At 34.6% G+C, this 17,849-nt stretch overlaps 1 protein-coding gene across 3 annotated transcripts in view; it reads right to left on the reverse strand.

Annotated features, from left to right (window-relative positions):
- The window catches only part of LOC131851769 (serine/threonine-protein phosphatase 2A 56 kDa regulatory subunit gamma isoform-like), a 59,117-nt gene that overhangs the window by 21,218 nt on the left and 20,050 nt on the right, over positions 1-17,849 (reverse strand). For all 3 annotated transcript variants that reach the window (XM_059202315.1, XM_059202317.1, XM_059202316.1), the window contains one exon: positions 13,370-13,553. In XM_059202315.1, the coding sequence (XP_059058298.1) occupies positions 13,370-13,553 (184 nt within the window). The remainder of the gene's footprint in view (positions 1-13,369; positions 13,554-17,849) is intronic.

A 17,849-nucleotide genomic window follows, 5' to 3' on the forward strand; every position in this document is an offset into this window, starting at 1 on the left:
TAAAAGTAGTTGATAAAATGCCGGTAACCTCCTTAAATACATAGGTGTATACGATACAATCTTTATATTGTGTAACAGACGTTCTGCATCGCATGCATAATGCTAGTGGAAATACTGCAGGATGCGAGGACGTCGATCCATTTCCCATAACATACATAGCACAAGCAGGGCCGGTCACTGGACGCCTATGGGTCGATATATTTCTGCGGCATTTTCGCCATTTACATATTCTTCATATAAGTGTGTATTGAAACTAATTTATTTCAGTGGTATTGTTTCGATTTTAACGACAGCGATGATCTCAAGGCTGCCAAATACAAAGTGTGGGCGGTATCAGCAAGTCTGTTGCTATTACAGCGTGTCGTTTAGAATCGATGACGTTATGTATGCGATAACAACTGGAAATCACCATTAGACGAAGCGATGAGCTAACGTAGATAGTGATCGCATACCGATTTATCGATGTTTAAAATAACTTCGGATATTTGGCCGATATCTAAAAAGTGCCAAGCCAATCTACGGAAACTGTTTGTAAACAGACATGTTTTATACTGTGGACAACCTGTGTAGGGTTGTGTCATCATCGACGAACCTTTCAGCGGAGGCAGCTGCACCATCAAACTCTCTTTATCTGTGTTGGGTATCAGCAAAGGGCGCTCGGGCGAAACGGCGGCGGCGGCCGCGGCGGGGGGCGGCGGGCTGCGCGCGTCCGGCGGCGAGGGCGCCTTCTGCGGCGGACCCTGGCCCTCCATGCCGGTGCCGGCGAACAGCGCGAAGCGAAACGCGCGCGCTACGTCCGACACACTTTCGGAGCGCTTGGTGACCGCTTGATTAGCGACGAGATCGAGGCCCGAATGGAACGAGGGAGATTTGGGTATACCGAGCGGCGAGACGGCGCGACGCGGTTTGCTCTCAGCGGCGGCGAACATCGCGCGAGAGGGCGCGCGCGCGGCCGGCCCGGCGTGGACCATCGCAGGCGGCGGCCGGCAGCGGCATCCGAGCGGGAGCCCGGCGGCGCCGGGACCGGTGCGAGCTGCGGGGGCGGCCGACTGCCGCGCGCCGGTCGCGGCCGACACTCGTCGCAGTGCGCGCGCACGCTTCGCCGCCGCCACCGCGCGCTTCGCCCCCGCGCACCACCCACCGCTCTATACAACCTCCGTTAGGGTTATCACGTCATACACCCAATTGTTATTTACATAACTATACTATAACACTACCAATCGCACGGACAAAAACTCTACTTATTGTCTTCTCCCGTGCTATAACTACGGGTCTTGTTTTTTAGACAATTTGTTAAAACTGTTATTTTACTTACATAGTATGATTGAATAATTAACTATGGCGAATGAACACGCTAAGGGAGAAATTATGTCAAGGTACTGTAACGTTGTACAAATACCTGCCAATCGCGTCACAAAAAATACCTTTACCTAAATATAATAATGCGGATGTAGAATATTAAATTTTAGACTTTAAGAAGTCAGAGATCAGCAAAAAGATAATAATCTAAGGCCACGTAACGTGATAGTAGAACAAAGGACATTTAAAAAAATTTCCTAGATTTTTATTATAGTTTCAGTATTCAGGTTAGGCTTATTATTTAAATGAATATATTTACAATAACACTATAAAAATTGAGTATTATGTATATGTAGTTAAAAGCCAATACAACTAAAAATCTTTAACTATTTGAAAGATATACGAATTGTACCCTATATAATTAATGTATACACAGACAAAGTCGGGTGGCGCCACTAAAACGTAATAAAATAACGACGCACGAGATGTATATCCTCCAATAGATATAAAAATAATATGAGCACATATTTTTAGTAGAATTTCATCTGGGCACGACAATGACGCATCAACCCTGCATATATTGCTACTGTTTCATAATTCGAGAGGTCGGGGGTCGGTATCGCGTCGCGCCATAACCAACGGTAAACAAGCCGTACTGTGAGATAAGCAAATATTATGGAACGGTTACCGCAAATAAACAATGATCAGCTGATTTACATCCTGCGTATAAACGGTGATTATAATTCGCAAGTCATCATCTAGGGTGAACACATTTGTTTTAGAAAAAAAAATCCATCAACGTTTAGAAATGAGAATGTATTTTATTTCAGACCGGCTACAGAGAATTATTATATAATAAAGAAGTAGTACAAAAAAGGCCTTAGCGCTAAGCATTTTAAGAAACTGGAATAAGCCTATTAGGCTTATTCCAGCCTTATAAAAAAAACTTTTTTTTTTTATTAGGTCACCAAAAAGGTTTACACAAAAACACAATTACATTACATATTACAACAATATATTTAAAACACTGCGCGCGGTTTCACCCGCGTTAAATTTAATAACACATAGGCAATATCAAATATAGCCTATGTGTTATTCTGATGCATAAGCTATATTACTGTAAAGTTTCATCAAAAACCGTTCAGTAGTTTTTACAAGTTTGCAGTAGTAACAAACATCCATACTTACAAACGTTCGCGTTTATAATATTACTAGCTACTCGCCCCGGCATCGCCCGGGTATACATGTATTATACATATAAACCTTCCTCTAGAATAACTCTATCTTTAAAAAAAAAAACGCTTCAACGTCTATTGCGTAGATAGGGATACATACATAGGGACGGACAGACAGCGACAGCGACTTTGTTTTATACTTTGTAATGATTAAGATATTAAGTTCAACCTTAATTATAGGCAACTACGACATTTATATGACAAACTGTGCTTACAATTAATAAAACATATGACGTTACAAATTTAATTTACTTTTCCCTTAATCTGTATCTGGTATCTACTATTAGAGCGGAATTTTCTATCTGACAAAAAATGTTAATTGTAACCGTATAACATGACTGACATATACGAAAATTGTGATTAGGGGTGAGGTGGGTGGAACAAAGAGCTAGAATTTCACCGCAACTATAATATATTTAGTAAACGACTACACCACATTTGCTACCCGTGAGTTCTTATCTATCTGTACACTAAAAGGACTTGCTGTATAAAATTATACATCTGTTTCACGTTCAGGTGATGGAAACACCGATAACAAATCACGGAAAATCGCGATAGCCTCGCCCTTTGTCAAGTTGGCTACAAATACACCTAACTAAACTTTTAAATAAATGTTACAAGTAAATACACATTAACAAGGATCATGCGACTATGAACAAAGAAACCGCTACGCAATTATAAGATATCAGATATTATCGACGCTATGATTTTTAAGTTAGAAATTTTCAACAACAAAATAGAAATTTACAAAAACATTATTATCATTTATAATCCTTAACCACTGATATATAAGGCTCATGCATAATGGACAAGGCGGGGTTGATTCAACCCCGACCTAGCAGACGCATTTCTTAGAACTGAATACACAGACACTTGGGGTACGCAGAGAGCGATAGTTTGTTTGGCTGGATCTAAGGGGAGACTGAGCAACCCTTACTTAGGGGTAGGGGTTGCATTCCTTTGCCAGACGAATATATAACTTCCCCTATCAAAATCGATAGTATGAACGATAGAAAATTATACGAATTATTCTTTCGCATAGTCTAGACAAGATTGATTTCAGTAACGTTAATAAAAAAAAAAATTAAAACAACATGTACATCCCGTCTCGACTGTTATAACGAAGGGGGTAATCAGAGTAGTTATATAATAATTATATTTCAGGACAATTCACACAGGGCCATGTAGTCAACTAGCTAAGCAGAGCTTGTTATGGGTACTAGACGGCTGATATAAATACACAAATATATACATTGTTTTGGTAAATACATACATAATAACCCAGACCGATACAAACAATTATACTCGTGAATACAAATGTTTATACTGTGCAAGAAATCGAACCCGCGACTATCAAGTAGTGGAAGTAAAGCGATGTGCTTAACCGCCAGATCACCGAGGACGTCACTTGTCAATTATTGTGAACGCAACACCTGACATGCCCATTTTCAGAAAAAAAATATATAGAGAAGGGATTGTTAGTAATGTGGATTAATGATCCCATTGCTAACAATGGCTAGCAATGGGATTATTAATTAGGTGTTGCCATATCATATTGACCTCCATGGGCTTCCCCCTGGAAGTCATCGTGTTAAATTTATGGTGAATTTACCACGATATCACCAACTGACCTGACCTCATGCTCATCTTATTATTCTCCAGTTGCCCCGCCAGCGTAAACCGTTAGCGCAAGCGGAGCACCATTCCATTATCATTCAAAAGAAAAAAAATCCTATGAGGCAGGGGGGCGTCAACCAAAAAAACTTAAGTACTGGGTTATTTATAGCTCGCTTTAATATGAGCAGATATCAATACGAACGACCTCGTTACTAGCCGATGATATCGTTAGATTTAGGCGTTAAGTGTTAACTTATCAATATTACGTTATCAAATACGCAATCTTACAAAGCGTTAGCATGACGTGGATAGTCTAGTCTATCTTTGCTATTAGACTTGTTATAATAAAATATATTCTAGAATATAATGGGATCATCAATTCTCAACTCAAAATACTATTTTCTGTATCTATCTCGACGGCTTCGGCGATCTAGGTTTAGCACAACGCCATACTTTCCATGGTCGCGGGTTCGATTCCTCGCATTCATGAGTATGTTTGATTGTATGGGTCTCGGTGATTTCTATGTATATTATATATGTATTTACGTAAAAAAATATCTATGTATTTGTATCTAGTACTCATAACACAAGTCCTGAGAATATTATTATCCTCTTATGCAATTTTATTTGGTGAACCTACATAACCAAAAAATCAATCATTTGTTTAACTTCCATTACAAGATGTAAAACAGTAAAATCCACATCAATTTACGATGTGGCTAATGGTATTAAAAAAAAAAAACTCCACTAAAGAGAATTCACCACATCAAGTAGTAAATGAAACAAAATATCTTTGCTTTAATTTTCAGCCGAATTTTCGGATTTCAGTAAACTTTTGTTTTTGTTGTTGTTATTTATTAGGAACAAATAAAAAGAATTATTTTAATCGGTCAATCCGTTTTTAAGTTTTATTAATACTAATAAATAAATAGTAAATTATTTATATAAATACAGATTATTCAAAGAAATTATGCAATAATTTGATATGAATATCCAGTGATAATATGATATCTTTACTAAATCATTTAAATGTCAAAAATACATCGAAGCATACATTTTAGCCGCTTATGAAGGTCATGTTTTTTTGCATTAATATTTTTTCCCTACCCATCACATTATATAACAATGAAAAATATACCTGGACAATTGATTAGGCGGAGGGAAAGGGGATTGTTTGTAATGTCGACTGATGATCTCATTGCTAGCAATTTACCATGTCAGGTCAACCTCCACGCGGTTACCCCTGGAAACCATCGTGATAAATTCTTAATGAATTTGTCACGATGGGCTAACTGACCTGACCTCATGCTCATCTTATGATCCTCCACTGGAGCTCCGCCAGCGTAAACCATTAGCGCAGGCGGGAGCACCATTCCATTATCATCCATAAAAAAAAATATTAATAGGCGCCATAATAATATAGTCCCAAAATAAGTACAGCTTGTCTAATACGTAGTAGAGAGTTTATAGTTATACAAATTTATATATATATATCCTTGTAAATAATACAACATATACCCAATTCAATACAACGAATCATACTCATGAATACAAATATCTGCATCGTGTGAAGAATCGAACCTGCGATCAGACCATCACAAGTAAAACCACTAGACCATCGAGGTCGTATTATTGTCTTAATCCTTGTAACAATCAACGGTCGCGGCGAGGTCCTACTAGTCATGATTAGTAATGCCCTCTCGAGACATTAGTGTAATTAGTGAGATTAGAAGTATGGTACGATGACCGCCGCTCTAATTGGAGGTGTTAATAATGTACCATTTTTTTTATTTAGGGATTTGGGATATTTCTTTGTATTACTGCGAAGTACGGAGATCTGTTGCGCCTGATCGATCCCTCATCGAATTGAAATTGGGATTGAAATTATGACGGCCTGAGACGAGGTTCGAACTTCTAGCGGTGCACTCAAACTAAAATCGTCTGCTCAAGCATAATATTGGCCTTTCGTCGGTCCATAACTTTATCCGCGAATTTGGAGTACCATCTGCACTGGCTCAATATCGTTCAGTGAAGGGAGCTGCGGTCAACAGTATTAAATTAGTTTGAAAAAAAAATGTATCAGAGTTCGCTACTAAGACTCGTCAGAGTTAAGAATTGAAGGAAATTCTTAGGAACGTTGGTTTTAATCTCTTCTGGATAGTGTGGGCTTTCCAAAGGAGATATTTCGTTTATGTATGAGTGGGCTATAATCACAATATGTATAGTGGCGTTTTCTCTTCATCTTAGTGAAATCTACAAATCATTGTTTACCATAGGTCTGAGTTTGACTTGTGTTAATATAATTTGCAGTGTCCAGTGAGGGCCCTAGTTACAATATATATATCACTTTTACATTATTGTTTCGAACATTCCAAAGAGATCTATGTTTTGGTATCAAGTACTGTACTTCCGCATTGACCATAGCAGTTCCGGTATTGATCCTCGGTTGAACCAATTAAGGAAACTAACAATTCTAATTTGGTTCGCGTCAGGTTGTCTTGTGCTGTGCCCATAGACATTTGCAGTCTAGTTTCTTATACCATAGAGCTTTGTAATTAATGGGCATTGAACGGAGAAGCTAGTTTGTTTAGTTTGAAAATAATATTAATCTAGCTGTATACCGCTACTCTGCCTGTATGAAAAAAAAACCTGTTAGATAAAGTAGCTATCGATATAGGTGAAAGAATATTTAAAATAAGTTAAACATTTTTTTAATGTAGAAGTATATGAATGAAGATTATTTCAATTGTTTGATATAGCATTTGTACCTTCTTACACTGGAAATTATGCTCATTGTACATTACTGGTGCAATAGAGAGTTTATGAAATAAATCTATACATTGAATAAAATGTTTGATGGAGATTTATGAGAAATACTATTATTGGGGAATTTATCAATACAATAGGGAACAATAAAATGATAGATTCCTTGTAGGTGTGTTTGGGCGCACTAATCTCAGAAACGACTTAACACATTTGGGTGCTGTTTTACTTATGTATTGTGGTATGTTTCACTTACATTGTTTATTCTATTCCAACAAGTTCAAAAATAAAAGAAATTAGACTGGTATGAAACAGCGAGCTCACGGTCATAAAAATAAAACTGGAATTTGTTTTGCCACAGAACTGAGACGTAATTAACTGTTCTGTGGTCTTTCTTACCAAAAATAACAAAAATACTGACATCCTCATAGATAATGACAATCGTCATATATATTCTCGCAATACACAAATGACAGCGTTTGGCCGAGGTATGAGATGACACAATTTTATTTGGTAAGTGTCTTGTTATTTATAATATTTATTATAAATTTGTAACTAGAGGTCAAAATTCGACACTAATAAAATATACTAATAGATCTCAAAACCAGCAAAAGTTAATATGTAAACCAGTTAAAAAATTTATGTGTAACAAATATATAGAAGTGTGTGTAATGTTTTCTTTATTGATTTATAGTATTTTAATCCATAATTTAACAAAATATCCTATATAACAAAATTCAAAATTCAAAATATAACAAAATTCTGCACTCCTTCTCTATATGAAATTTCATACTCTTTATTCTTTATTGTACACACATATAGGAAAAAAATAACAGTAATAAAGTAAATAGTAATGTACAAGGGCAAGCTTATCTCTAAAAAGAGATTTCTTCTAGCAAACCTAGAAAAGGTTATAGGATAATTTAGTCATTAGATCAGCCATATACTTGTAAGAAAGAAAAAAAAGGAAAAGAAGACATTAAAATTATATTATATACATACTAGTCCGTCCGCGCAATTTTGGTAAATAATTATTTAAATCATTATATTAAACCTGTACAAAAAACTATGTACCCCTAGTACATAGTTTTTTGTACAGGTTTTATATAATGATTTAAATATTTATTTGGCACTAATTAAACTATAATTTAATACACAAATTATTTCAGTTTGCAATCACAAAGCAGATATTTTGTAACACATACTCGTAACAAAACAGGTATTATAAATAGCAAATTCAATACATCTAAAACGAAGGGATGTTGAAATTAATACAGGTTCCTCTAAATATGTAGTATATACCAACTGACCTAAATACAGCTCAGCAAACAACGGAACAGTTACAATTAAAACATTCTATAAAATCAGATCAGTACAGATTGCAAATCATCAACTGTGGAGCATGACGAATCAGATTTGGTGTGCACTGAATGTACAGAGATCGAGTACACGTGTATTATTGTAAATTAAAATGTAAATAAAAAAAAAACAAGGTTCGTACCAGAATCTATTCTGATTGTATCGTGTATCGAATAATATCATGTGACAAAGCACAACTAAAATTTATAAAATATTCCATTAAATATAATGTTACTAACTGACCCCGCAAATGTTGTTTTGCCATATAAATTAAAATCGCTATTAAAAAAATAGGGGTTTCGTCGAATAATTGGTAAAAGAGTGAAAAGTTTAAGGTTGTATGTATTTTTAATGCCACATTATAAAAAAAACACAATTACACCAAAAAATAAATGCTAAAAAAAATCTTATCACTTAATATATAGGTATGAAAAATAAGTAGTAGATTCTCAGACCGAATGAATATGCATATAAAATTTTATAAAAAACGGTCAAGCCGTTCCGGAGGAGTACAGCACTAGCACATTGCATCCGTACGAATCCAGAAGACTGCCATATTGGTTTTAGAACAAAAAAATACTAACAAATAACGTCTGGACGTCTAGAAACTTTTACGGACGCTTAGAAAGTAAGATTCATTTTTAATTTTGATACTAATATTATAAAGCTGTGAAGAGTTTCATTTTGTTCAACTTCCTAATCTCAGAAATAAATTATTTTAGTGTTGGATAGGCTATTTACTGAGAAAGGATATATAGCATCACTCTACGAGCAATAGGACCAAAACAGACCTGAAAATGTCATAAAAACGGGAAATATTGAGACGCAGTTCGTGGTTCAGCTAGTGTTCGTGTATGTACAAAATTTTATCAAATATTATTATTATACATTACTTTGTCAAACAAAGTTTTAATAACACCGTTATATTTTCCTGAATTGTGGTAATTTTCTTAAGGATAGATAACAGATCAAAATGTTGATAATTCGGTGACAAACATAGTGTATGAGCTCAGAAGATTAATTCTATGAGAATCCATAAATAAATGTGGTTTCCAAGGCCGGCTGTTAGCAAGGATTAAAGTTAGCCTAGCAACTATAATAACTACTACAATAAAGAGGAGATACGAGCCAGTTCGGCCATTTCCCATTTCGTATTATGTCATATGCCAAAAAGTCTAAACATAGTTAGGTACAGCAAGCAGCAAAGGGAATCGAGGATACGACAATTTTTGAATATTAATGCAATTAAAGATGAGAATTATGCGTAAACGGTTATTTTTTTATATATGACTAAATGATTCCACTTTGACTCTTAAACACTATAAGAACATTATTATTACATAGTTTGTTTGCGAATCTTTTCATTCGTATATATTGAATAACGTCAATGCGATTTTATAGACATATTACATTACTTCTAAACTAATACAAAAAGAAGATTATTTTCTTTCTTTAAAAATGGATAAACTTAAATAATTTCTAATCGATTTTTAAATTCATTCACTTACAGATGGCAAGATTAATAACTAGTAATATGAGTTATATTTTTCTTCTAAAGGGTCGCTATAGGCAGTACTAAGAAGTATCTGACCCACTGAAATCATCATTTATTTAGACAACGCGAGCGTATCTTTCGTGTATGCTGTAAATGACAGTCATATGGGTAACTTATTTGATCTTCAGCACACATATAGAAAAGGCTAACAAAACAAAAATAGAAAATGTAAGTCAATGACAACACTTATCATGTGTTTTTCACTCTCAAAAGGGCGAAGCATCTAAAATTTCTGCAAAAATTTGGAATATTTTACCAAAAATTTGTAAAATGTTACATTATTTACTAACCCAAGCACCTGAAACCGCAAAATGCTATGTATAAAAATAAATATACAGATAAGATCGCTAAAAATAGCCACAAAATATACAAGGAGCTTATTTGCTTGCTTTATCTTGAAGGTTGGAAATAGAGAATTACGACTCTGGGATTAAAGAGTGACTGTTCATTGAAATTCTTTCCACATTATCTGCACTGTTTGTTTGACGAGGTTTAGATCAGTTTTATCTGGTTTATGTTACTTTCACTCAAAGTAGACTGAATGGTGAGGTACTGCAATGAATGGCTATGCAAATAGGAAGCTGATGAATTAACAGTTAATGCTTTTGTTCTTGATTTTGTCTTTGTAGACTAATTACGAGAACATTTTAATTTTCTTTCCTTCATTTCGTCTTTTTTATTATACTTTATCCACTGCTGTATTGTTATCTGTTTTTAAATATCATACTAACTTAAATTCGAATAATTGCTGTTCAGCATCCTGATTTGCAAGATGTATTCCGATTTGAAGCGTGGCAGTCAAATTATTGGTTACGGTGTCATGACACATAAATTCTGAATGCCAACATTTGAGTTGGGCGTTGGCCCGTGATATTCCTCAAGCGTTGTTCCTACATACAACATATGTCGTCTCTCAACAGAGACGACATATGTTACGATATTAGTAATAATAAATGATATAAAAGAGATTTTAGACGTTTACGGTGAGAGAAGTGGATATAAAACAATAGATTTTAGAGACACTGCTATTTAAAATATGGATAAGTCTAACATGTTCAGGTATACAGTGAATGATTTCCACTTTACATCAGGTAAGCCGTCAGCCATTTCAGTTCCCTATAAATATAAAATACATAAAAATAAGGGATGTTTCCGCTTGTTTTTTTTTTTGATTAAATTTAGAACGCAAGGGAAATTCACGAACTACGAACTACATTATTATTCATGGCATTGATGCAAGTTATTCTTATGATATTTTATCAGTAGTTGAACAAATCGGGGATCGGCTGACTATGATATCTACAATGTAACAAAGGACAATATTTGTATGGTAGAAAATGATTCATATATTGAATGTCAATGAGAATAAATCCGAAAATAAAAAAAATATAGACAGTATTGACATTCCATTTCTAACATAGCTTAAGCTGTTTTGTCATTAGCATATCGTATGAAGCCGAAGTTCTTAGCTAGTATTTCGTAGTGTGTAATATTTATAATTTGTAACTATTATGTAGAAACATACGTATATAAAGTGGATAACATCCTCTTTACTGTATACTGCAAAATACTATAGTTACGCTACTAACGAGTGCCGGAAACGGAACCCGTACAAAGTGACGGCGCGCAGCAAAAAGCTTCGAGTCCGCACTCATACCACTTTATGCTCTGCTTGACTCAGGGACGCGCGAAATGAGCAATCTGCTATAAAAGAAGGCAACGACTTACAGCACATTTATGTTATTTTATTACATCTTAAAGAGTTGATGGCGTTCTATAATCGTGCGACTGTACCTGGTAACGACAAAAATAGATATATACTCATGATCGTAACACCAGATTTGGTAGACTGAGCCATATTTTTGATTAGTATCGTTGTTCGATACAAGAATACAGTACTTAGACAGACTCGTTAAAGTTCAATAATTCGTTACTAGATTAGATTCTTATTGGGTTTCGTAAACATTATAGTAGAACTTATGCTATTTTTTTTACTAAGCTGTAAAAGCCAGTTACGTCCAATAGCATTAAAGCTATTGGCCGTAACTGGCATTTACAGCTTCTCCGAACAAAATGGAAACAATTATTGAGGGCACTCCAAACACGCGGAAGAACTTATCGAGCGACTACAGATCAACTTCTTTTCTTTTATGTGTACCTCCGCTATTATACTCACCGCAATTAGTCGCAAGCGTCTCAGATCCGCTTTCGCAAAAAAAGTCAACTCCAGTCAGAGTCGTCAGACAGGAGTTGACTTTTTTTTTGCGAAAGCTATCATCATACTATTTCTGTCGTCGTTTCGATCTTTCGTTTGGATGAGATCTATCAGAGGGAGTCGGGAGTTTCTGCTTAATATAATTAGTTTAACGAGATTTATAAATATTATAAAACATTATTTTACCACGTTGTATAACCGAGCAGACTGCTATCTAATTGTAAAGATTAACACCGCCCATTAGCACCTGCAATATCAGCGGTATTGCAAGAGTTTTGTTGTTGAGTTTTTCACGGACTAAGATGTCTTGTATCTTGCTCTGTAGTTTCACTGTGTAATCGCACCTTTCTACTAAAATAGCTTACAAAGCAAAATGCTTGGCGGCTGAAGTAAGTGAGGCTGAGGTACCCAGCTGCACGACTTTCTACAGTATACCTCATTCTCAAGAAGTTACAAAGTTTAATCGATTCACCATACTGCTGCTGAAAGTTACATCCAGTAGTGGTTGTTCGTAGCAAAGAGTGTCTAACTTCTTTTATGCAAAATGTTATAATGTGATAATATTGTTGTTGCCAAGAAAATAGTTTTAATAAGAGTTAAAAATTATTCTCAACTGAAACTGTTGACTGAAACTTGTATTTTTATGCATAAAATGTATACTGAATGACCAAGTTTTTAAGTCAAGTCTTTGCTTGTATTTTTATGTATAAAAAGTACATCGTACGACCGAGTTTTTAAGTCAAATGAAGTTTGTTTTGTAAAGTGCCAAGGACTTACATACACTGTGGCGGACTCTCATCAATTATGTATGATACAATGCCACAATCAATTGCTAGTCATTAGCACGACTACCTTTAGTATTAATTGTTAACGTAAATTTATGCAACTGTACATAGAAGACTGTATATATAGAGCGTAAGCTTAAGAACCAGCTAAATATGGTAAGTGGTATCAATATGACGTCACTGGACCATTCTAGACTCGGGGAACCAATATAAAGTTGTTACATTTTCTAGTGATGAAGAAAATTTCGATGAAATTAAAGGTGGTTAAATTTTCTACATAAGTGGGACGCTTTTAATCAAAACTATAAGACATTGATACTCATCTATACAAATAAATAAAATAGAGGTATATTTGTGGTAATGAAAAAAAAAGATAAAAGAAAGGTAATGTTCTCGTACAGACAAAAACCGTACTTAATAGAGACAAATTGTAGGATCTCTATCGATAGAGGACAACGAAGAGATATCATAATGAAGGCCACGACCACTCTGTCAAGAGTGTATGACTAAAGAAGATATAATTAGGGTTGTTTTTAATTACCTTTGATAGACGGTAATTTGACCAGCTCCTGGTTGTGATTGTGCACATTGAACCTGCTGGAGCCATGTCTTCGGGGCTGACCGTTCCACCCCGGTGGCGTGGGGCCTTCTGATGATCGTGGTAGAATCGCCGCCGGAGGAGGAGGCCCAGTCGCCAGTGAGGATATAGGTTTCTCTGGGCGACTCTGTGGATGACAAAAGATATATTTGAATTAACTTATTAGAAAACATCGTTACTTAAGATTTCGTTATTAAATTTTTACAGTTTTTTATTCACAAAAAAAGCGGACCATAATATAAGGACAAAATTAGTATGTAGTTTAACTTACACTTTAACTTAGTACACCTACTAATTGTTTAGTTAATTTTTAATATTCACTCTGATTAATTTTTCGGGTCACCCGATGGTAAGTGGTAACAGTCACCTAAATACATGAACAACACAACAGACATCACGTTATCATGTGACGCCCTCGATACTACTCACGTATCGGCATTCCTGAGGACTAAGATTTCATGCCTCTTATCCTGTAATTTCGCTGCCATATCTGGCCCTTCAACCGAAACAGAACTTATAAAGAAATCTGCTTGGCTGTTGAAATAGATGGTAGCTATTTCAACGCAACCCACGCAAAAAAAAAGACTTTTTAACAGTCTACTTCGGTTACTCTTCAAATAAATTCCTTTGAATAACCGGTGACCGTCAGTACAAGAGATAAGATGATATATGAATAGAAGAGTTAAATTTATGCACCCCTTTGTAAATAAATTCCTAGAAAAATGAGAATGAAAATTGTGTTTAAAAAATAAATAACAGAGTATACATGTACATTGTACATTATACTTGTGCATATGATAATAAAATAAGAGATATAATAGACTAAGTTATAATGGGTCCCGTAACCATGGTAACAACGAAAATTTGGAAATGATTGAAAGTGATAAATGTCGTTTACGTCACAGTACGTCACGATGTTATGTGTCGGACGACTCTAAGCGTTGCCTTTCAAGAGGACTAAGGTATAATACCGTCAAACCCATTAATTTCCCTGCCATACAATGGCCACCAAACAGTTGCTAGGTGACCGTCATTGTTGTTTGTCGATTCTACTTACTTAAAATAAAGTATTACTTACTTAAAATTTTAGATTTGTCGTTAGAATTTTCATACGAAATATATATATTAAATTATTCTAGTTTACTTCCAACATATACAAATTCGGCATATTAATATTATCATCACTATGTGAATTTTAACGAAACTTTTGTGTAATGCGATCTCACAAACAAACAGAACAGACTCTTTGCTATGTTTCGCTACATTAAAAAAAAAGAGATAACACAAATATCATGAATAGCAGACTTGGAGACTCCATTTTGAACAGGTCAGAGGGTTATCAGTGCAGTCGTATTATTTTTATAAAATATAAAATAATAGCACTCTTTTACAAATTTATTGACACCTACTATTTTCCGTAAAACAAAATCTTTTCTTCAAACGCAACATTCTAAGTGCTAATAATCATTGACAAATAAATATTACTTTTATGAAATTTAAAATAATAGCAAATACAAAGTTTTTTCTTCAAACCCAACATTATTCGTTATAAGTTTCATAAAAATGTCATATTTTGAAAATAAAAAAAAATATAAAAATATTTTTTTTGTAGCATGGGTGTGTGGTATACATATAAACCTTCCTCTAGAATCACTCTATCTATTGCTATAAAGTGCATTGACATCTGTTGCGTAGTTTAAAAGATCTAAGCGAACAGACAGCGGAATCGACTTCATTTTATACTATGTAAAGATCACTACACGGTATCGCATAATTTTATTGTTATTAAGCTAAGAAAATTATTTGGTACTAGCTGTGGCTGCGGTTCCACACGCATGAAATTTATAGCCTATTCTGATGTATATCAGCTATATCACTGTAAAGTTTCAACAAAATCCGTTCAGTAGTTTCTGCGTAAAAGAGTAACAAAACATCCATACTCACAAACCTTCGCCTTTATAATATTAAGATAAGATGAATGTAGGATATATTTTCTGTATATATATATATGCTAACGACTGTAATGCAAGGCGTGATAGGCAGGGTCATTGTCAATTATCGACGTCGTATTAAACACAACAATTAACATGTCCATATTTCGTTAGTACACTGCAATCATGTGGGAGGGTACGAAACAATCGGCACTGTCTCGAATAAATTCGGTTTGTTATCGACATTTCCTTCTGCAGGGAGTCAGTGACAATTGCAAATTGACACACGAACGTGAACTTTATGAAGGGAATTGATATCTTGTTATATTTATATTCTAAATTCCGAGCGACACATCAAATTGATAACAAACTTGTCAATAGTAATAAAAACAAACAAATGTACCGTTATAATAATAAACACATAATATTTATTTACATTGTGTAAAAAAATCCTTAGGTATTGAAGATTACAGCATGGCAAAATTAATATTGTTTATTTAAATTTTCACCGATCTCTACCAGCCGTCACATCTGCGTTAACTCTCCTTTTATTACATTTTCTTATTTAGACAGTCCATCCACTTTTCTATGGTCATCCTCACTCTTTGAACAGAATTTGAAATTTGTTCTTTTTAGTCTGGAAAATCACGTTCCATCAGGATCAGCTTGCAATTACAATTCTATAAAATATATTCTTTGCAGAGTATATAGATACTCTGTGACTCTTGAACTTACATAGAATCATGTCATACTTATATCTTTAGATAGTATAAAATGAAGTTGCTTTCGCTCTGTTTGCTTAGATCCTTTTAAACTATGGGACGGATTTTAATGCAGTTTTTAGTAGTAGATAGAGTGATACAAGTCGAAGGTTTATATGTATAATATATGTGCATCATGTATGTATTTGTATCAGCAGCTGACCCCACCAATAACCGTATCCCTGCTTAAATTAGGACTGCATGGCACTATGTGAAATTGTCCTGAGATATTACTATTATTATAAAGAGGCGTCGTATAAAAGATCGCAATCTATGAGTTACCTCGTAGTTCACAGTCAATGTGTTAATACCTTATCGAACAAATTACAAAACCATAAAAAAATTGCACCCGTTCGAAGCCGGGATGGATCGCTAACACGAACACAAATACCACTTAGCTAATTGCTTCGACGTGGGGTAACATTCAGTTCCCAACAACTCGATATATATAATTCAGCAGTTCCATCTGTGTTTACTTTCAGCGTCAATGTCAAGGATGTTACAGCGATCGATGGGGGCAGCCATATTCGATTTATGGGGGTCGGACTATTACCGAAACACATAAATATCTAACTGCTGTCTTTATTGAAAAGGGAAATAATTTATACTATATATACTAATACAGCATTGACTAATACGATAAAGAGCATAATACCGACTTGCGATTTTTTTTTCATTTATATGCTAACAAACGGTAATACAATATTATTATGTATGTACACACAATAAGGTGTATAATGTGATAAGGTTCAATATTTTTAAATGTATTACCACCGACGTTAATCACAGTTTGTTTCAGTTAATCACAGTTACAAGAAAATTTATATAAACATGCATATTATATATTGTTTAGAGAAGTAGTGCTGAACAAAATCGATATCTACGACTTTAAATGTCACCGTTGCTTTTACTAACAAACCCAAGAACATATTTCAACAATTACTCTTTATTTCAATACATATCTATCTAAAAAAATTCGGTATATGTTTTTCCTTAACATTTGAAAATATTACGATGCAAAAAAAATTGATTGCCACTATTACCATATAATTCATTGGAAAATTATCAAAGACATTAATCAATTACACAAAACCAAAACAACCTATGAATATCAAATTTCCTAATCATCCTAATCCTTCCTTTTTTCAATTCTGTCGGACATAACAACTCACAGAATGTTATGATATCTAATCAACTCATAATGATAGGTAACTGTTATGTATTAACATGAAAATAGTATAAATCTATGGATATTCGACACAGGTGGACGGCGTGGTACGGTTACCAGTCTTTCCCTTCTGATAAAATAAAAAAATATCGACCAAACGATGGTAAAGTAAAACAAGTTGGATCATAGATACTCAATAGCGATTTAGTTCACCGCTTTACTTCCGATGGTCGCGGCTTCGTTTCCTCGCACGGTACACACATTTGTATTCATGAGTATGATTGTAATGGTCTGGGTGTTTTCTATGTATATTATGTATGTATCTACAAAAAAAATATACCTAAGTATCTATATCAGTTGACTACTACCCATAACATAAGCTCTTGCTTTCCACGGGACTTAATGGCGGTGTGTTAATTATCCAGGAAAAAAAAGGTTACATCGATAAATTTTAGAACATATATGCGATAATGAGTTTGAGTTAGGTTTCCACGCCTTAACGACTTCATGATTTTTGGTATATATTCACAGTATATATAGTAAGTATATGTATAATGACTAGC

The sequence above is a fragment of the Achroia grisella genome, unplaced genomic scaffold, assembly GCF_030625045.1.
Source record: "Achroia grisella isolate CSIRO2021 unplaced genomic scaffold, CSIRO_AGI_Agris_v1 utg807, whole genome shotgun sequence".
In the NCBI taxonomy this organism is placed as follows: Eukaryota; Metazoa; Arthropoda; class Insecta; order Lepidoptera; family Pyralidae; genus Achroia; species Achroia grisella.